The sequence below is a fragment of the Salvia splendens genome, chromosome 1 (assembly GCF_004379255.2).
Source record: "Salvia splendens isolate huo1 chromosome 1, SspV2, whole genome shotgun sequence".
Lineage (NCBI taxonomy): Eukaryota > Viridiplantae > Streptophyta > Magnoliopsida > Lamiales > Lamiaceae > Salvia > Salvia splendens.
This window is the reverse complement of record NC_056032.1, coordinates 8,625,654-8,646,856: the sequence shown is the minus strand read 5'-3', so window position 1 is coordinate 8,646,856 and position 21,203 is coordinate 8,625,654. Positions and strand designations below refer to the sequence as shown.

General features: G+C 35.9%; 4 protein-coding genes across 4 annotated transcripts; 1 reads left to right on the top strand and 3 right to left on the bottom strand.

The window, feature by feature from the left end:
• Window positions 1-6,579: 6,579 nt before the first annotated feature.
• LOC121795274 (calcium-dependent protein kinase 11-like) lies at window positions 6,580-8,755 on the top strand. The gene is made up of 7 exons (XM_042193781.1): window positions 6,580-7,117; window positions 7,204-7,347; window positions 7,622-7,774; window positions 7,843-7,958; window positions 8,026-8,193; window positions 8,261-8,485; window positions 8,561-8,755. The coding sequence occupies exons 1-7, from the start codon at window positions 6,580-6,582 to the stop codon at window positions 8,708-8,710; spliced, it is 1,494 nt and encodes a 497-aa protein (XP_042049715.1). The 3' UTR covers window positions 8,711-8,755.
• A 1,459-nt stretch (window positions 8,756-10,214) lies between these two features.
• On the bottom strand, window positions 10,215-13,080 carry LOC121795266 (uncharacterized membrane protein At4g09580-like). The gene is made up of 4 exons (XM_042193770.1): window positions 12,330-13,080; window positions 11,135-11,405; window positions 10,796-10,966; window positions 10,215-10,655 (listed from the first exon to the last, which is right to left on the bottom strand). Exons 1-4 carry the CDS (start codon window positions 12,662-12,664, stop codon window positions 10,527-10,529), a joined length of 906 nt encoding a protein of 301 aa, XP_042049704.1. The 5' UTR covers window positions 12,665-13,080; the 3' UTR covers window positions 10,215-10,526.
• A 3,278-nt stretch (window positions 13,081-16,358) lies between these two features.
• On the bottom strand, window positions 16,359-17,985 carry LOC121805162 (beta-amyrin 6-beta-monooxygenase-like). Its single transcript, XM_042204953.1, has 3 exons — window positions 17,040-17,985; window positions 16,744-16,931; window positions 16,359-16,658 (listed from the first exon to the last, which is right to left on the bottom strand). The coding sequence occupies exons 1-3, from the start codon at window positions 17,983-17,985 to the stop codon at window positions 16,359-16,361; spliced, it is 1,434 nt and encodes a 477-aa protein (XP_042060887.1).
• A 1,613-nt stretch (window positions 17,986-19,598) lies between these two features.
• On the bottom strand, window positions 19,599-21,203 carry LOC121803548 (NAC domain-containing protein 30-like). The gene is made up of 4 exons (XM_042203182.1): window positions 21,115-21,203; window positions 20,839-21,014; window positions 20,485-20,756; window positions 19,599-20,200 (listed from the first exon to the last, which is right to left on the bottom strand). The coding sequence occupies exons 1-4, from the start codon at window positions 21,132-21,134 to the stop codon at window positions 19,784-19,786; spliced, it is 885 nt and encodes a 294-aa protein (XP_042059116.1). The 5' UTR covers window positions 21,135-21,203; the 3' UTR covers window positions 19,599-19,783.

Below are 21,203 nucleotides of genomic sequence, written 5' to 3'. Positions count from 1 at the left end.
GCTTACTAAAAATATTCACATTGGACTGCAGTTCCTTTTTCCTGTACTTTGCCATATCTGATCACATTGTGCCGTCGAGATGGTGTTCTCGCACGGTCACCTTCTCTGCCCATCATGTCAGAGGTTTCCATGTGCCGGGAAGGTGGCCACCTTCCACGGTCACCTTCTCTGCCGTTCACGGTCAGAGGATTCCCGTGTACACTAGTCCGAACGGGGACACCACCCTCACTGGGACCCGAATTCGACTTATATATCATCGTTCATAATTTCCTTGGCCGTAGCCAACAGATAGGCATCATACACAAAACATTTATGGCAAGACAACATCTTTAAGAATCACGAACATGTGTTCGTGTTTTTATAAAATACGATTTGTATATTTTTTTTTGTATAAGAAAGCTCACCTTGATCGTTTAGTTTCCTTAACTTGAATCTTTCGTCCCGACTTTTCTTGCGAACGTACCCTTTTTAAAACATCACAAAAGGAAAATACTAATTTAGTTTTAAACTAACTAATTAAATGAGAAATAACAACTCAAGGTTTAACTTTATTATTAAAGTTATGATTATCATTATTATTATTATTATTATTATTATTATTAAGAAATTTCCCAAAACTTATACTCCCTCCGTCCCAAGCTACTCGCACTTATTTCCTTTTTGGGCGTCCCAAGTTACTTGCACTATTTCAATTTTTAGTAAAAATTTTCACCTACAGCCGTCATTTTTGACTTTCCTATACACTCATTCCTTAATCTCCGTGCCGAAAAGGAAAGGGGCGAGTAGCCCGGGACGGAGGGAGTACCATCTATTGTTACTTCATTTGCTAATTCGGTTCCAACTAAAATTAGCGTTCTATACTTTATTCATTAATCTTACAAAAATATAGCACTTGGGCCACAACTAATTATTTTAGCTAACCTAATCATTTCATTCTTAAGCCCAAAATTTAATTTATTCAAAAATTGGGCCATTCATATTTATTTCCAGCTGCACCAATTATCCACAAGTAGTTGGGCTCATTTTCATCATTTTTTTTTTCTTAAAGTGGCCCAACTAATTAATTAGGAGCCCAAAAGAGAAGAGAACCCATTTAAAGAAAAACCTAACTCTATCTTCCTCCCTCATTTCAAAACAATATACAACAATTTCTCTTTTCTCTCTCTCTCACCTGGACTCCGCCGCCGCCAGCTTCTCCGCCTCTGATCGGCGGCGGCCCTCTCCTCCCCCGCGTCTCTCTCCATCTCTTTTCCCTCTCTCTTTCTTCTCTTCTCTCTCTCCCTATCTCCTTCGCTCGCCACCCCTGCTGGTCCAGATTCGCCGCCGCCGCCGTGCATGCACGGGCGGCGGCTTCACCGTCCTCTTCCCGGGAGTTCGCCGTCTGCATGCTCCCTCTCTCTCTCTCTCTCTGTGCAGATTCGCCACACCGCCACCACCGCTGAGGGTCCATCGTCGCAGCGAGTTCGCCGTCGCAGAGGGTTCGCGCCCCGCCGCCGTCACCGAGAACCCCCCCTCTCTGCCGTCGACGCCGATTCCCATCAGGTGAGGGCGTCGGAAGGTTCGACCCTTCATCCCCTTCTCTTTTATTTCTTTCTTTTTTTTTTCTTCTTATTTAAGGTTTATATTTTAAGTACATTCTTTTGATAAAACTTTGTTAATCATATTCCAAATTTTCCAGATTCACGGAAATGATAAAAAGGGCAGTTGTGATTTTAGAGCGTGGGCTGCCATCGATGGCGACGGAGTGCCGAGCTCGTTGCCGAAAGTTCTTCAACAGATCCCTATATCAATCAAGCTAAGTTCATATTTTCCTATGAAAAACCTGCTATTCTTATGCTGAGAGGCTATAGCGAGTAACTACGTTCTTGAATAGCTAATTGTCTATGTGCATGATATTATGGTTTTGGCAGAGGATACTTTCGGTCTATGTATAGTGTTTCAATATGTGGGAAAAATGAGAGGTGGGTACTCACCTTTGTGTGGTTGTGAAAAGGACTTGTTGGATTTGTCTTCTTTATGATATGAAAAAGCCTTGCTGGATTGCTTCCTTCCTCTGCTTCGATTTTGTTGGTAGGATGTGGGGGAGTAAATGTTGATTTGGTAGGATGTGGTGGAGTAAATGAAAGAGATAGGTAATATTTAAGAGAAGCAAAACAAGTTGCCAGACATAATCATTTATCAAAATTCTCCTGACACATGAGATATGGTTGCAAGATACACATTAAATGCTGCATTAAATGCAGCTGAAATAAAAACGATCTTCTAGGATTTGCTAGGATTTGTATTAGCTTTTCAAATCTGCTTTGTCTTCCATCTTGCCTTATTTACTTATTTAAAATATGCATTTGCTTACTATTTTTTTTTTAATTTGGTGTAGGAAAGAATCCGTCTTCAGTTCGTGGTTGTCCGCGTAGTAGTTCCCGATCTTCTTTAGAACGAAAGATGTATTAAATTTTGTTGGAATTTTTATGGATGTATCGGACATTATTATTATTTTGATTTTTGGGCTCTTATCTATTTATTTAAATTAATAATCTTATAGGTGTAATATATTTACGTTTACTAACGTTAAACAAACAACAACGACAATCCATCGTGGTTCAGATTTAATAGCGTAAAAGTTACTTACTTAGATAATCGAGCTAATATTATAGTCTCTGAGTAATACCGGTTTAGCGGGTCGTTACATTCATGTTTTTGCATCACTGCTTGGGTGGGATACTAGGGATTCACCAATCACCCATGCCAAAATAATAATTGTTCAATGTGCTGAAAAAAATCACAAGCAATACAGAAACGTTATAAAAGCATCCACACTCCATGCAAAACTCTACCGTTGGAAAGCCCCTTAAAAACAGCAATATTCTAGATTAAATCTCACGGCATGATACATAATCAACGTTTTCTGTTACTATCATAGTCTTTCTTCAGATGTTTCTACTGGTTAACAAAGTAAAACAATGCCGGCTCATCATGCAACTACTACCTACTACATCATAGAACAAATAAATAAATAGCCGAACAGCTTCTTGTTTCATAGAATAACAACTTGTCCCGAAATCAGAACCATCTAAGCACTAAAAGTAAAGATCGAAATCATTGACGCCTACAACTAGGAATAAAAATTTGATGGTCCTTCCATATCAAGTGGCATGATGATTTGGTATACCTCACCAATAATTCTTTGACAAATGGATATAAAAAATTGTCCACATGCCACATCTATTTAAAGTCAATTCCATAATCTAACGGTGTCATGAATCAATTTATGGAAAGTAGTATAATACTATTAAATAAGAATTATCATACCTTAGAATTGGCAATGTCATATAATACAATATATATGTATATTAACTTCATAATATTTCACTCATAAAAAAGTAATCATAGTATTACATTCTTTCATGTCAAGAAAAAAAATTATACTATTATAATTGTTTAATAGTAGTATTTTTTTCTTTATTTTATATTCATATATATATATATATATATATATATATAATTTATAAAAATAAAATTTATGACTATAACTTATATTTTATATAGCTTTCAATTATTATTGTGTTAAAAATTATTAATAAAATTTAATATGAGGATTCACTATCTTATCTTTATACAATTAAATTGAACTTATTAATAAAAGAAGAACTTCGATTATAAAATCAAAAGCAAAGAGTATTTTAAACAATATATTAAAAAAATACAATTAATAACATATTACACTATCTATGTAGTCAAACAAACACATACATATATATTTTATAAAAAGCTTTGGAGGAAAACTTACCCATGGAATTCAAAAGGAATGGAGAATTGAAAATAATTTCTTCTCTATATTGTATAAAAACACCGAATGAAAATTGAATAGACATAAGAATATTTTTTATTTTATAAGAGAGATTTGAGTATATTTCACTCTAATTTTATGGTACGATAATTCCATATTTAATAGTATTATACTACTTTCTATAAATTGATTAATGAAACCGTTAAATTAGTGAATTGATGTTAAATAGATGTGGCATATGGACCATTTTTTATATCCATTTGTCAAGAAATTATTGGTGAGGTATACCAAATCATCATGTCACTTGGTATGGAAGGACCATCAAATTTTTACTCCTACAACTGAATAAAAATTTGATGGTCCTTCCATATCAAGTGGCATGATGATTTGGTATACCTCACCAATAATTCCTTGACAAATGGATATAAAAAATTGTCCACATGCCACATCTATTTAAAGTCAATTCCATAATCTAACGGTGTCATGAATCAATTTATGGAAAGTAGTATAATACTATTAAATAAGAATTTAGCTTTTGATTTCCCACTTACCAAAAAACTAGTATTCAGCCGTAATCTTCCACCATAGCACCCAGGGTTTCTCTCTCTTTAATTGACACACACAAGCATCCAGTTGAAATAATTCCATTCTGCCCAATATCCTAAACCTAGGAAACAAAAAAAAGATCAATTGAACTGCCAAGTTTCCTAAAAGAGCAATTGAACTGCCAAATTTAGAACCAACAATTACCAAGAATATTACAAGTAACAAAAGTAAATTAAGACATAGTAACAATCACAATAATACTCCCTCCATCCTAAAAAATACACCAGTTTCACCACATTTTTTGGTCGTCCCCCAAAATTAGACCAAGTCTAAATATGGAAACTTTTTAACTAATTACTCACCATTAATAATGTAGATCCCATAATCCACTATCATAACTTCCACTGCTTTTTCGCCTCATCGTATTTTTTCCCATCTCTTTCTTACTTTACAAATTGCACGTTAATACCGTGTCATTTACAAGTTTGTATTTTTTGAGGACGAAGGGAGTACTGTTTACAGCAAGATGATAGCTCCAAATATAATTGCATGTAAGCCCCGTGAAATTAGTGAAAACAACAGACAACAGCTGGACTGCTGGAGAATCAGCAGATATATTTCCAAAAGTAGAGAAAATATTCCGAAGTGATGGAGATAAATAGAGCTAAACAAGCACAAAATCCAGTAATAGAAACATAATAGATAGAATTCCACAAGAACTGGAGTTTTACCTTCAGATGAATTCAACAATTGCTATAACAGAAATGTCAGGTGAAAAAAACTTCAGCGGTTGCTGGCGATGTAGAGAGAGAAAACAGATTTTGCCTTTACATTGACTCTATTTAATTACAAATATTCGTAATTTTTTAAGTAAGCGGCCCAATTTTTGTAAATGGGTTGTGCTTGGCCCAATTCTACCTCTGAGCCTAAAATGGTTCTCGAGACTACTACTATTAAGTTTAGACCCAATGTTTTTAGGCTGTTAAGTTTCAGTAAAGGTAAATAAAACTAAAGTAAACTATGCAAATGGTCCCTAATAAGTTATACGTTTCGCACATAAACGGTTTCTGAACTTTAAAAATATTATGGGTAGTTCCTGGATTATGGTATAATGATATTGATGATACTTTTTCGCTATCATCACAATTTTGCACCAAAAATTCCCCCCAAAGCATTAAGAGCATTTTTGGACTTTCATATCGAGGTACTGGATATGATATTTTTTTCTATCTCTCTAGTATTTGATATGATATTTTCTTATAGTTTGAATGGCTGAAATGATATTTTTCATTTCACTTTTTCAATCACTTTATGTCAAATCATTTTTCTCTCTCTTTGTCTTAAACTATTATAAAGTAAAAAATTAAAATAAAAAATACTAGTATGATTTTAAATATATTAATTATAAATAATTTGAAACTAAATTTAACCTTGATTGTAATTTGATTACTTTTTTAATACTATTAAAAATTAAAAAATTTTAATTAACCCTAAAGTTTTTATTTTTAATAATTTTTGGAAATGTTCTAACATAACCTTGTGCTGATATGAAATAATGTTTTCCGCCAAAACGGTATAGAATGGCAATTTAATGAATTTTATTAAAACTCTCCTTTTATATAATTATGATGATAAATAAGATAATGCAGTGCTAAAGCAATAACTCGCATCACTTTTTTTTAGTTACAACATTCTTGACCAATAAAATACTACCTCCGTCCCACAATAAATATCACATTTTGCTATTTCGGTCCATCCCACGCAGGGGCGGAGCCAGGAATTAAACATAAGAGGGGCAAAAATATGCATAAGGAAATAATTTGAAGAATTGAGAAGGGGCATTTAAGAAGGAACTCAAATAAATATTCAAATTTGAAGAAAAATTAGTATAGAAGTAAAATTTTGAGCAGGGGCAATTGCCCCACTACAAGTCTATGTAGATCCGCCCCTAATCCCACGGTAATATGGTTAGATCAATATAGGGCAATTACATTTATTTAGGATGATTCTTTTTCGCAAAAGATAGTGATGTAAGTGCAACCTTTTATTATCACAAGCTACAGTGAATGTGGCAATTTTATAAATTAAAACTCTTTATTTATTAGCTAACCGAATATATTAATAGCATAAAACTATTCCAAAGCGAAAAAGAAGTGACGCCAAATAGCGTTAACCAAAACCAAAAAAAAAAAAGAAAGAAAGAAACAAAAAACAGGTGAAGGCCAAAAAAGTGGAGAGAAATAAAGATGAAGAAACGATCAGCGTCGAAGGTGTCGGGGCCGATCCTCCCATACCAAACCCCGCGGCTGCGCGACCACTACAGCCTGGGGCGGAAGCTGGGGCAGGGGCAGTTCGGGACGACGTACCATTGCATGGAGAAGGCGACGGGGCTGGAATTCGCGTGCAAATCCATCCCAAAACGGAAGCTCATGTGCAAGGAGGACTGCGACGACGTGTGGCGGGAGATCCAGATAATGCACCATCTCTCCGAGTACCCATGCGTGGTGCGGATCAAGGGTACCTATGAGGACAACATGTTCGTCCACTTGGTCATGGAGCTATGCAAGGGCGGTGAGCTCTTCGATCGGATCGTGCAGAAGGGGCATTACAGCGAGAAGAAGGCCGCCCATCTGATGAAGACCATTGTCGGGGTGGTGGAGGCGTGCCACTCGCTTGGGGTCATGCATAGGGATCTCAAGCCTGAGAATTTCCTCTTTGATTCGCCCGATGAGGACGCCATGCTCAAGGCCACGGATTTTGGCTTGTCCGTTTTTTATAAACCAGGTTTCTTCCACATATTATCAAATACTATTACCCTTACCTGCAAAACTACATGAATTATGGATTTGAAAGTTGATTTGCTCTTTTAGGCCAATATATATATGACGTTGTCGGAAGTCCTTACTACGTTGCGCCTGAAGTTCTGCACAAATACTATGGGCCTGAAATCGACGTATGGAGTGCCGGTGTGATTCTATACATATTGCTATGTGGTGTTCCTCCGTTTTGGGCAGGTGAACCTTTATAGTAGAGTTACGGGTTCAAACCGTCCCACATCGTGAAGTTAGTAAATGTGCAAACAATATATATATATATATATATATATATATATATATATATATATATATATATATATATATAAGGTTTAGTCTAAAGTGGATAATATCATACTAATATGAGTTTGGATTTGGATGTGCATAGACTAACCTCACAACAGCTAGGCCTAGCACTATTAGGGGATATTATAACAAGTTGGGGCTTTATTTATTTTTTATTCTTGGCTTGCAGAAACTGATAATGGGATCTTTAGACAAATCTTGAAAGGCAAGATCGATTTAGTGTCGGAGCCATGGCCCCACATTTCAGACAGTGCCAAAGATCTGGTGAAAAAGATGCTCGAAAGAGACCCCAAACAAAGAATATCTGCTCACGAAGTCCTATGTTAGTAGTACCATTCATCCCTCATTATTCGTTCCCACACCATAACAGAATCAGGGTTTTTGTAACAGGCCATCCATGGATCGTGGACGACACGGTCGCACCTGACAAGCCGCTCGGATCAGCTGTCTTGTCGCGGCTGAAGCAGTTCTCGGCCATGAACAAGCTCAAGAAGATGGCTCTTCGCGTACGTATCAATGAATTTGTTAGAGAATGAAGTATAACTACTAGTTTAATGAAGTTGTAACGTGCAGGTTATAGCGGAACGGTTGTCGGAGGAAGAAATCGGGGGATTGAGACAGTTATTCAGCATGCTCGACGCGGATAACAGTGGGACAATAACGTTTGAGGAACTCAAACATGGCCTAAAAAAAGTGGGATCCGAACTCATGGAATCGGAGATTCTTGCACTAATGAAAGCGGTTCGTACATTTCTATTACAAGTTTTTTTATGGGGAAAATTGATTCACATACATATGGTTATGGCAGGCTGATATCGACAACAATGGGACGATAGACTACGGTGAGTTCCTAGCAGCAACACTGCACATGAACAAAATGGAAAGGGAGGAAAATCTTCTTGCTGCTTTCTCCTTCTTCGACAAAGATGGGAGTGGCTACATCACTACTGATGAGCTCCAACAAGCTTGCAAAGATTTTGGCCTCGCAGACGATCAGATTGACGAGATCATTAAAGAAATCGACATAGATAATGTAAGACTATATTATCTCCACTCATTCATTCACCACCCTGCCTTGCTACCTAAATGCTGCTTTCATTATCTCAAGGATGGACGCATCGACTATGGTGAATTCGCAACTATGATGAGGAAAGGCAATCCTGGAGTTAGTTCAAGAACCATGAGAGGAAATCTTAACTTTAACTTGGCCGATGCACTCCAAGGTAAACAAGATCCCAAGGAGGAGGACGATGACTAAATTTCACTTTTTTTGTATATGATTCTGACAAATGTAATCTTCAATTTTTTCATGTCCTACAACTTACCTCTCCTGCACCCTCTTTGTAATTTGTACTATATACTGTACTACTTTTGTTTTCATTCTCTTTGACAAGAGTAATATAATTTGTAGTAACAAGAAGCGCCATTTCCTTTTCGTATGCATACTTCAACTCATTATTCCTTTGTTATTTATTTTTCTGACAAGACAAGATTTTCTAGTCCATAATCTTGAGTGTCAAACAAGATGAGCTTTTCTTCATAAAAATCAAGGATTCTCATGGATGAAAAATATACTTTCATTGCTAGAAATTTGGTTGTCAGAGAAGCAAAGAGCATATTAACTGAACATTTGTGTTGAGGGAGCTAATACTATGTAAAATTGATATCTCTTTTGACTCAAACTTGTCAGTTATACTATGATAATAAAGCCGCAATCAATATTTTAGAAAATTCGACTCAATATAATTGAACCTAACACGTTGAAGTAGATAGACTTTTTATTAAAAAAACTTGAAGCAGTGGGGCTACCATATATCCGTTCAAAAGATCAACTGATAGATATTCAGTTCTAACCAATGCCGTGAATTAACTAAACCTTGATAAATGTAATTGATTGCAGTTCAGTGAAATGAGTACAGGTAATCCGAAATCGCCAATACGGGCGATCATGTCTGGATTCAAAAGAATGTTATTGGGATTCAAATTACATGAATAGCTATGGAGTCACTACCAACTGCAGATACAATATCGAATATCGAACAATGAGTCAACAGCACTGAGAGTTATGCCTCGCTCCTCAGGACTGGGATGCAGTCAGCCTTCTGAAGGCCATAATTTCATACACCATGCTATCACACACACTCATAATCTTGATCAGATTTCTGTGTCGTATGCCTCTTAATGCATTGCATTTTGATGTTAAACTCTTTCACCAGGAATAAGAACCTTCACTACCACATCTCTCCCCTCATCGTCATTCATATATCTTTATACACAGATCCAAATCTCCTGGAACCAACTAAATTGGCCCATACGATTACACCCGGATCGTGGCATTCCAGAGATAGCCTCTGGCAACCTCGAATATAGCCATGGTGATTCCAACATTTGGCAGTGTTCGTCTCTTGTACATGATCACCAAAGATGAAAGCAGCTAGAGCAACGCATATGGCTCCAGCAATAATTGCAATAAAGTTTTTTACTGGTTTTGTTTGTTGCAAATGTTTGTGGATATCAACTCACCTCAAATTCACAATCTTTCCCCTTTCCTTTTGTCTTCGTATTGTATAGAAATCTTTTCCATCCATATTACTTGTCAAGATGACTGAGATGAGGCCAGTTTTAAAGAGCAAGTATGATCAGAATCCATAACGTTTTCTTGTATATATAATTAAGTACTAGTTTACTGCATCAACTTAGTTGTATTTTATGCATAAGCTGGATAAGAAGGTGAATTATGACTGCTATTTCATTGAGGCAAATGAGAAACAATAATCTATCAATTCAGAACAGTATAACTCAGTGCTTAATATTGATTAATGGCAAACACCAAAATAACTATCACTATAAAGCGACATTCAAAATTTGAGTTGAATGAATATATACATACAGCAACATCCATGTGTTGCTTCATGTCGCATAAATGTAAAATCTCACCATTTCTGCTGCGATATCTTGAAAGAAAGAATGAATAGCAGGCTTCTGCACTTGAATACTCACCTTGGATGAAGGAATCGCCGTGTTTATGGTTTCCTTCTCCACTGAGATGGGAGGAAATGCACGAACAAATCTATTCATACACTTGCTTTTCTCTTCAAAAGGGTCGGAAATAATAAAACAGACCCAATGAGGAAAAGTATGGCCAAGGTCTTGTAATCATATAGATCTTTCACCGACTTCAGATCTCCGAGTGCAAGTCCAGCCTAAACAAAGGAAATGTAGCATCAATTATAGACACCCCAGAGTGACACAGATATGAATCATATGTTCATAAGATGAATGTCAACAGCCATAATAAACATAGAAAATTGAAGAAATGAAGATGAAAGTGAAAAGGGCTTACGCTGACAGTAATATAAGAGGCTGGAACAAGACCAATGACAGTTGCAAGAAAGAAGGTATAAAATGGGATATCTACAATTGGTGAAGCCAAATTGATGAAAAGATTGGGCAATGTTGGGGTAACTCTCAGGAAGAGCATGTAGTTGAGCAACTTGTCTCTATGCCTCGCTATCTGAAATAAATGAGACGGATATCAGCAGCATGCCAAAGTAAAGAGTGTTGGATAACGAGAATAGCTAACATATCTAAACCATTGATGGCTGTAACATGCATAAAGGATTGTAAAATGTGATACTTGGCTACTTGCTAGTTGAGATCCAAAGGGGAGAGAGAAACACACCTCTGCCTGAAAGTATCTTAGCTTTTCAGGCCACAACCAGAGAACAATGGGTTTGCCAATAAGCTTTGACAAAAAATAGCAAGACGATGCACCAGCAGTGGCATTAAAGACAACCAAGAAAAGGCCTCGGCCAACTCCAAAAAGAGCTCCAGCTAGCAAGGACATGAAAATTGTCCCTGGTATCATAAATGTCTGCATGAATATGTATGTCGAACAGTAACCCAGAATAAACTTTGCTGGGTAGTGTCGAGCATAGCTTGCAAGATGATCTCTGGAACACAAAACAAGTTTCACAATAAAAACTTCACAAATAAGGCATCAAACATAAATGTACCTAGTTACCTACACAATAAAGCTTAGGCAACCCAGGTTTTATTACATTTTTCTGATATATCAATCTCATTTTCCACAACAGATGAAATTGAAATTTCAGTCTATAACTTAACATGCTATTCTAATTTCTAATCCTATAAAAGATCAGTATTCCTTGTACTAGGCATTTTCAATCTTAATTTTTTGTTCACCATTCTTGCGACATTATTTCAAATTCTGATGTTTTGAAAAAAGGCTTAAAAAAGCACAATGCTGGGATAATAATCTTGGATTCCCTATTACATATTTGTGTTTCTCTTACTTTAGGCTAACTCTATCCCATAAAAAAGCAAAAAACGAATTGTGCAAAACACAATTCTCAAAACTTAGAACTTCCATTCTTTAACATAACATGCTATTCTAATTTCTAATGCTATAAAGAGATCATTATACATTATACTAGGTATTTTCAATCTTAATTTTTCCTGCCAACATTATTTCAAATTCTGATGTAGAATTCCGAAAAGTGGTGGAAAACAGCACAATCAAGGTGCATTGTCATGACCATAATCTTAGATTCTCGATTACATATTTTGAGTTTCTCTAACTTTCTGCCAACACTACCTCATCAATGAACAATATACAAATTATTCAAAACACAACTCTCAAAATACAAATCAAAAGCAAGTTGAGCTAATACTATCAATCATCGATCAATATTCAACCTAATATGGAGCAACTAAATTCTTAAAATCAAAGCAATAAAAAGGTAACTCATCAAAAGCAAATTGAGCTAATGCCTAATGCTATATCAATTGTCGATCAATATTTAGCCTACAAATAGAGTATATCGAGCAACTCAATTAAAAAAATCATCTCTTACTTGAGCAAGCGAAGATCTGCAAGAGTGCGAGGCAGCTTGAGGATATCATAATCCGCCGCGGGCATCGTGAGGTATATGAACAACAAACCAGACGAGAATGACAAAAATACCCCCAACGCTGCCACAAATTCCCACCTAGAGGGCGGCGATTTCTCCGCCCTGAATTTCTTATCTGTCGGAGACTCCGCATTCTTCTCCCTGTCCTCATCCAACGACCTCTCCACGTAGACGCTCCGCGGCGCCGCCATGGAAATCGATGGCGCAGACGACGTCGAAAACGACTCGAACAATGCGTTGGGAGCCGACAAACTGCGCAGGATTTTAGTAGCCTTCATTATGATCAGAACACGAATTCAAATAATTGTTTTGGGATTCGATCATTCCTGCTGATCCTGCGATTAACAAGTCGAAACCGCCCCCACCCAAAAACACGCTCAGAAATTGGGGGAGATTTGTTAATGCAACTGGAATTGGGGGAATTTCATCAAATTGAGCTGGAATTGAGGGGCGGATAACTGAATTGCGTGTGTGCGCTTATATATCAACAAAATTAGAAGAAATAAAAATGAGGGGTTGATATTGATCATAGAAAAACAAACCCTAGAATGCAAATTGAGAGAAGTGGAATAGGAGTCAAATGATTGTTCAGCAATCGTTTGAATTTGAGAATAGAATCGGAGATTCTTCAAGGATTTGGTGTTATTGATTCATATCTCTAGTTACACATGGTGCTTTGGAACCTATTAAAAAAATAAACCTAAATATTGGTAAAAAAAAAGTATCTATTCTATGTTTTTTTTATGTCCCCTATTCCCTAATATAGTGTAGCTCTATTTTAAATGTTTTCATCACATGTTATTGTATGCTTGCTTGTTCGGTTCTGATTCTAACTAGACTGGTTGATTGGTTAACCAATTTTAATTTTTATAAATTTTAGAATCGGAACTGGAACCGGTCTATTCCAGTTCTGAACCGGAACCGATATGTAATTTTAATCCAAATTTATTTATAATTTTAAATAGTTCAATACTAAAAAAATAATAATCCAATATCTAAAAATATAACAAATAATACCTAAAAATACAAATAAATACACATAAAATACAAACCAATAATACAATAATATCCATGTATGGGTAAGAGTGATGCCAAGTGTAGTAGGTCGAATTAGTTTATATTGACAATTTTTTTATAAAAAAATAGGAGTTCTAAGATTTAGCAACTTTTTTTAAAATGAGTTGTAAAATTGAATTATATTTTTCCTTTTTTTTTGCTAAATAAATATTCAATGGAATTTTCAATACTAATTGATCTTGTTGTGAATTTTTGGTTTATAAGTTAATAAATTATTCACAAACAGGTTAAAATCGTATGTTAAATGAATTGTTACATAAATTTTTTATAAAGTAAATTTCTATCATATGAAATGATATTATATTTGTATAAGTTCTTTTGGAAATAAAAAAACAAACAAACGTATGATGTCCTACTCATAGTAGTTAGTTCATAAAAAATGAATTGAGGAAATAGTTGTAGATTCAATCAAGCTTTAAACATTTTAAATACTTTAGAAAACAAAGCTCGCAAATTTAACATGGTTTAAATCTAAAAATCCTCAATATTTCAAATTAATTTACTTCAATTCAATTTTAATTCAATTAAGTTAGATTTATTAGTATATTAAATTCTAAAAAATAAAATTGAAATATAATCTAGTTCCTAATTAGAAACCGGTAACCGGATCGATTTTATTTAAAAAGTTGGAACCGGTACTTAAACCGGAACCAATTTTCTGGTTCCTGGTTCCTAGTTCCTTAATTAATCGGTCGGTTCCGATTACGGTTCTGGTTAACCGAAAACCGAAGAAAGGTTTAAGCACCCCTATGTTATCCTATTAATATTGGGGTTCAACTATCCAACCTCACTACTTTAATTAACTTTTTTCTTTCTCGTATTTTAAAAATTTTAAGTTAATATTCATGTATATTTTTAAAGTCTTTGTTTCTAGGAGGTGGAATAAATTTAACTCTTCCCGTTTAGACTTAAGTGAGGAGTATATGAATTGAGAAACAAATATTAAAAAATTAAAAAAATTAAAGTAAAACAAAAATAGGAGTATTAGTTAATTTTTGTCAAAAATTGTAATTTAATATGGGACGTGAAGTACTACTCCCAATTCAATTAATCTTAGAGGGAGTTTATTTTTCAAATTATACAAAAATATTATGAGGGCGAAGATGAACCGGAACGCCTTATAAATATCAATCTCAGACAAAAATTTGTTTCTTGATCTTCATTCTCGTTTTTGGAGGTAAGATTGTGTAGTTCATAATTTCTTTTGATTAACATTCAATCATATTATGGGTAAAACTATTCGTTATCTTTTTTAATAATCGAATATAGATATATGGCTATAAAATAACTTAGACGCCTCTCTTAACAGAAACATAATAAAAACCTTGATAAACACGGTTTTTGCAAGTTTTTAAGGCCTAGATTTGGCTCGTCTTAAATGTCAATCATGCAAATTATGTTCTTAAATTGCGTATATTATACATTTTAATATTTTGACGTATTTGTTGATAAATGATAGAAAAAGATAAAAAAAGGTGCAAAAATGGCCAAGGTGCAGCAGCTTCTGTTCGAGCCCATCTGCCAACGAGTTTGAAGTCCAATCAGTGCTTAATACATACCATTCTCTTCTTCTTTAAAAGTGCTTTGCGTGGGTACCTTGAACATCTAAATCGGAGTTCTGTGGAGAAAGTTATGACCATTTTACGAACTTTGCGTTGTGTAGTCAAAATTAGGCGGAAATTAAGTAAGGAAAGAAATTGTTGTCAAATCTCTCCTATTAATTGAAGAATTCGAATTTACCATCTTTACTATTACTTGGAGGATACTTTTTACCAATTATAAACCATTTTTTATTTTCAAGTCTATATATGCCCCATAACCTAACTTATAATATTTATATCAGGGCCTCCAATCCTTCTTCCATCTTTACACCTTCTTCCATCTCAGAGCCTCCAATCCTTCTCCATCTCTATACTTCTTCCATCCCATATTCCATATATTATTCTTCCATGTTCCATTGGAGCGGAACTCTGCAGATCCAGGCAAGAGAAGATTGAAGATTGCATCATTCAACCTTGGGTTTTGTTTTATTTTTCTTCATGTCTAGTACTTTTTGTTGTTTTTACTTGTCTATGAGTATTAAACATCTTTTGTAGAATTTTTGGTTAACATGCTATGATTTTGAGTTATTTATTCAATTGTTTTTCCTTGTTAACTCTTGTAGTTATTTTGATTTCTCTTGTGCTTATGCATTTATTTGATTGGCCATCGTATAAATGCATGTGGATTTTATTACAATACTCGGGAGATGAGTAGTTTAATTTGAAAGAAGAGAAGTTGACGTCTTTGCCAATATAATCGGGAGATTTGAGCCTTTGAATGAAGCAAATTTATCTTAGGAGCTTTTAGGAGTTGTTGTCTTAGTTTTAGGAAGGACACTTCGGTTCTAGGTAGCAATCTACAAATTGTATGCTTCGCTTAGTAACTCTAGAGACAGTAATTCAAGGAAGTCCTTTGGATATTAGCTTTTGATCGTGGTTCCTTAAACTCTACATTCCTTAGCCTGCTTTGTATTATTTATATTTTATGTTTTTCGTTATTTATTTCTTTCTGTCTAGTTTATAAATAAACCCAAAAATCTGTGTCTTTAAATAGTATATGACGCTCAGTACATAATAGATAATAGATAATAGACAGTTGCAATCTTATTCCCTGTATTTGATATCCGGTACTGACCTTTAGCTATACTAGATCTACCTTGTATGCTTGCAAGTATTTTAGTGCTAATAAATAGTGTATCAAACCATTGAATTCTGGAAGAAGAAGAAGAAGAAGAAGAAGAAGAGTGTATATATATTTCATTGTCAATATTGAAAGCTCTACATTGGTAGATTATTAGCAAATAGAAACAGAAAAGAAAGAAATGCATGTGCAAGCAGTGAATAGCGGATGTAGCTAGTTTTTATGAGGCCGAAGATGAACCGGAAGGCCATGAACCGGCGTAGGCGAAGCATAGAAAACTATCTTCTCATTAGGTATTGCCTTCTCCATTTTGAACCTCCTCACCACATTGTGCATGAAAACCAGCACTTCAAGCCTAGCATACTCTTTCCCGGGGCACATTCTTGGCCCTCCCCCAAACGGAACGAACGTGTAGGGCGCCGGCCCACTCCCCTCAAACCGAGATGGATCAAACTTTTCCGGCTCTGGGAAGTATTTAGGGTTCTTGTGGGACGAATGCACCGTCCAGAACGTCTACATGTTTGGATGAATAGAATTAGTTTGTAAGCTCTCCAAAATAAGTTTTGGCATAATTATCTAGGAAGAGTTTAGTGTGCACCTTCCATCCTTTAGGAATGGTGAAACCTGCATAGGTGAAGTCGGTTGTGGTTTCTCTGAAGGCTCCCTGTGCGGGCGGGGTTAGCCTAAGCGATTCACGCGCAACGTTCCATGAGTACTTCATCTTCTCAATATCCTCCCATGTTAGAAGTTCATCACACCCTTTTGTGTCCGCAATTGCCATTTGTTCTGTTTCAAACCAGAGGGTTAGCAAGATTTGATAATTTGATACTACCTCCGTCCATTTTGAGACATCCACAATTTAAGAAATCTGAAGAAAAGTTAGTATTTTGTTACCTTTGAAAACCCCATCATAAATGTGGGGATATTCAGCAAGATAGTTCATCACGGCCGTCACTGCAGAGCTGGTTGTCTCAAAGCTAGCCACCAGCAATCCTATAATGTTGTTAGAAATCTCCATTTCACTCAAAAATTTTCCATCTTCATCTGTAACAAGCAGCATATTTGACAGCAGGTCCCGCCCCTCGCCCTCGTGCTTCCCCCTCAGCTCCTCCCTCCTCTCCTTGATGATCCTCATGAGCTCATCCCGCACCATCTTCCCCCCCTTGATCGCACCATTGTAGGCTGTCCCGGGCAAGTCTATAGGCACGGAGAACATCCCGTTGGTCACCAGAGTGAAGGGATCCGAGAGCTTCTTGATGTGCATGGGATCAACCACGCTCAAGAACAATCTACACGCCAGATCGAACGTGTACTTTTTCGACATAGGCAAAACCTTCACCACTGGGTTAGCCTTCCACTCGTTATCCAGATGGTCACGAGCCAGCTCATCCATCACTGGAATGTACTGTTTCAAGGCCTCCGGCTTGAGGATGTCGTGGTGGAAGCTTCTTTTCAAGGCGGATACTTCCTTCAAATCGCTCTCGATGAATTCTGGGAAGAGCAAGGCCTTCTTCATCGACTGAGGCCACCATGAGGTCAGGATTTTGTTCTCGTTCGTGAAGAGGAACTTGTTGCTTTGTGCGCCACAAAATATCACCATTTTCTCACCCAACAATGAGGTTTGGAATACCTCGGGGGAGTATTTGGACATCCTGTCTTTGACAAATTTCTGGGGGCCTAAAACGGCGAACTCCATGTTTTCTCCGACCATCGGCCACCCCTTGGAGCCGGGAGGGAGGTTTTTCAGATCATCGGAACCTTTTTTTCGGAGGGAGGAGAAGATATAAAGGGAGAGAGGAATGAGGAAAAGAGGAACAAGATATGGTACGAAGGCCTCCATGTTTGTTTTGAACAATGTGTAGTATTGGATATGTGAATTTAGCTTGCATTTAGACTTTTTAAGCAAGCTCTATTTATAGGACTAAAACTTTTTTTTTTTTGGCATGCATGCGTTTGACAAAATGAAATATGTTTGGATTCTTGAGAGGTGAATCACAACAGGCTTGGGAATGTAGTATAGTGTAAGCACAAAATGTGGTATATTTCGTCTTATTATTAATAAAACCATCTATTTTTAAGGATTATTTTTTATTGTTTAATTTATGCTTGTGGTTGTCTTATTCGGATGTTATAGAATCTACAGACTAATGGTGGTATGGTGAAGACTTGAGATAGGAAAAATGTCTTTTTTGTTGTTTTCTAGTTTTAAATTTAGTTTAGGTTGTTTTGTTCGAGTCCTATTCTATCTTGGTAAGAGACTGAGTATACTCTATCCATCTGTCTTTAAAAGTCTCATAATTTATTTTCTTTCTGTTTGCATTAAATATAATGTTTTATTTTTATTATATTTAATAAGTTGATCATACATTACACTAACTCATTCTATTAACATTTTATAATAAAATCATTATATGTAGGACAACCATTCTATTAATTTTTTACCCACTTTCCTTTTTAAAATCAAACAATTTCTTAAAAATTATGCCGATTAGATATGAGAAATTTAATCCTGGATGGAGAGAGTATCTTTTAGTTTCTTGTTAGAATTAATTAGAAATTAGGTTTAGATCAAACTCTACCCCAAAGGCATTGAATCGTCTCTCTTCGTTTCTAACTAATGGTAGCTTAGTTTGATTTGTTATTATACTTGACTTTAGAATTTTGATTTAATTTCTTTATCTTTTTGTATTTCCTCTGTTCGCGATTTAAAATCTCATTTTGCTATTTTGGGATATCTGTAATTTAAAGATCATTTGGCTTTTTTCATTTAAGGAAGACAACTATTCACCTAACTCATTACACTCACATTCTATTAAATATAAAACAAATATATAAAAGAGGAGTTCACATTTCTCATTTTTCTTCACAAAGTCAAACAATCTTATGTTGGTTATTCTCATCCGTTTTTTGGCATCAAATAAATTGATAATCACCAAATAACAGGAAAAAAAACAGAATTGTAATTTTTATGATTTTTTCTCTATAAATTAATCTTTTCATTTGTTGATATGAATCTCATTTTGTCATTTTTATATTTTTATATGTTTGCTAATAAAAATTTCATACCACTTTTATTATAAATAACAAGTAAGTTTCACATTTTATTAACTCATTTCATTTACATTGTATTACAAAATGAATATATAGAGTTTAAAAGTGGGATAGCCCACATTTCACTAATTTTTTGAACTTAAATTTCTTAAAACTCACGCTTAAAAAATGAAGACTCTTATTCATTGACAAACGAAAATTTATTATGTAAAAAGCAATACAAAACCTAAACTCCATCATATCAAAATTAAAGCAGGTTGATTTGCAATGTAATTTTTTTTAAAATGAACATACTTAAGATAAGTTTACATACCCTACAAACATAATTTTACGTTAAAAAAAAGGCAGAGAAAGAAGGCGAAATCATGAATTAATGTTTTCATTGTTAGCTGCGGCAATCTATGAAAACAGATATGTATAATAAAATTCACAATTGCATACAAACAAAAAGCAGTCAAGAATCAACAATAATCAGCCTACGTCGCAAGACCAATGGGCAAAGGCAGCTAGATAGCTTTGATCAATGTTATTTTTTACAAGTTCTTCCCTTTTCCTCTTTACCTTCCCTGAGTTCCCTCTATAAAAATCTAAAATAAGTCAGGAAAGCATTGTAGTAGATTGGTCAAGTGGGTTTGATCATCCAAGTAATCACCGTGTGGGATCAGCGGCATGTTCGTGTAGTCAAACGACGCCGTTCCCATGAGTTGATGCGTAGATCCAAGAAGCTTGTAATCGAAGCTGCTTCCAAAGCTGCTCTTGATGTCTTCCTCGTTGGTGAAACCACTGTCGTTGTTGGTGGCGAAGCTGGTGGTGGACATGGAAGGGCTGTCGAGCTTCGGCATGTGGCCGTCGAGGTTTTGGTTAGGGTCGAAATTAGGCATGTTGGGATACGATTGAGGCCGGTAGCCGCCCATGTTTGATCTCATGTAGTTCCAAGCCTCGTACCCTTGCTTGTGGCTCGGATTCGGCTTCTTGAATGCGCGACACACGACCCATCCTTCCTCCTGCGGAACCAAATATGAGATGTGATTTTCTTGCAGCGTTAAAGAGTTTTGCTTTGCGTTTCATTAGCTTTTCAACCTTAGAAAGTGCTCTAAGAAAGAAAGAAAGAATGAGAGAGATGTTTTGAAATCATTATGCTTGTGCACCAAAGAAAGTGGCTCTTCACATGAAATTTAAGAAACATGCTCATAGCATGCCACTAAATTCAAAAGGAACATTTAGAATGGAGATCAACCAAGCTAAATAGCGTTACAAAGACTACTAGTAATTTTTAAAATTGATTTACCTGAGGAGGTCCATGGTCGGAAGTTTGAAGGCGATACTCGTGCATGATCCAATCCGTTTTGCGGCCATTTGGCGCGCGGCCTTTGTAGAATACCAACGTCTTCCTCATGCCGATGATCTTTTCCTTGGACAGCACAGCCTTATCCCTTCCGGTCGCCTTCCAGAATCCAGCCGCAGTTGCCCTATTAGTCCGTGTCCCGGTTGGATACTTCCTGTCCTTGTGGCTAAAGAAGTACCACTCATTTTGCTCATCATATCCCAATTTGCACCTATCTATTTATCACACAGACTAACATCATCTAATGATCATAGTATTTTTATTTTGTAATAAATGAGAAATATAATTGTTACGTACCCTGAATGTCCCATGGCTCAATTTTGTAGAGATCGACCTCGATAATTACATTGAGGTCTATTTTGAGATCATCCATCTTCCTCTTGAGGTAGTAGCCGACGAGTTCTTCTTCGGTGGGGTGGAATCGAAAGCCGGGAGGGACGCACGACTCCATGTCCATCATCTTCTTCATTGATCTAGAGAGAGAGAGAAACAAGGCAGGTAAATACTTGATGATGAAAAGCAGTAGTAAAATGGTGTGTGGGAGATATTTGTGTTTAGTGAAATTCACACAACTCTTTGATGTAATGATTCATTGCATATCCATTCGTGAGCAAAATGGAATGATGGTCCCATCCCAGCGATGTTTGATTACATGTGTTAAT

Coding starts and splice junctions, on each gene's coding strand:
- LOC121795274 (XM_042193781.1), top strand. CDS start 6,580: ATGAAGAAACGATCAGCGTCGAAGGTGTCGGGGCCGATCCTCCCATAC. Junction 7,118..7,203: donor GTCCGTTTTTTATAAACCAG/GTTTCTTCCACA, acceptor TTGCTCTTTTAG/GCCAATATATATATGACGTT. Junction 8,486..8,560: donor AAGAAATCGACATAGATAAT/GTAAGACTATAT, acceptor CATTATCTCAAG/GATGGACGCATCGACTATGG.
- LOC121795266 (XM_042193770.1), bottom strand. CDS start 12,664: ATGAAGGCTACTAAAATCCTGCGCAGTTTGTCGGCTCCCAACGCATTG. Junction 11,406..12,329: donor GCAGATCTTCGCTTGCTCAA/GTAAGAGATGAT, acceptor TTTGTGTTCCAG/AGATCATCTTGCAAGCTATG. Junction 10,967..11,134: donor TAAGATACTTTCAGGCAGAG/GTGTGTTTCTCT, acceptor CATTTATTTCAG/ATAGCGAGGCATAGAGACAA.
- LOC121805162 (XM_042204953.1), bottom strand. CDS start 17,985: ATGGAGGCCTTCGTACCATATCTTGTTCCTCTTTTCCTCATTCCTCTC. Junction 16,932..17,039: donor TTATGATGGGGTTTTCAAAG/GTAACAAAATAC, acceptor GGTTTGAAACAG/AACAAATGGCAATTGCGGAC. Junction 16,659..16,743: donor CCATTCCTAAAGGATGGAAG/GTGCACACTAAA, acceptor CCAAACATGTAG/ACGTTCTGGACGGTGCATTC.
- LOC121803548 (XM_042203182.1), bottom strand. CDS start 21,134: ATGAATCATTACATCAAAGA. Junction 21,015..21,114: donor ATGAATCATTACATCAAAGA/GTTGTGTGAATT, acceptor CTCTCTCTCTAG/ATCAATGAAGAAGATGATGG. Junction 20,757..20,838: donor TGAGCCATGGGACATTCAGG/GTACGTAACAAT, acceptor TGTGATAAATAG/ATAGGTGCAAATTGGGATAT.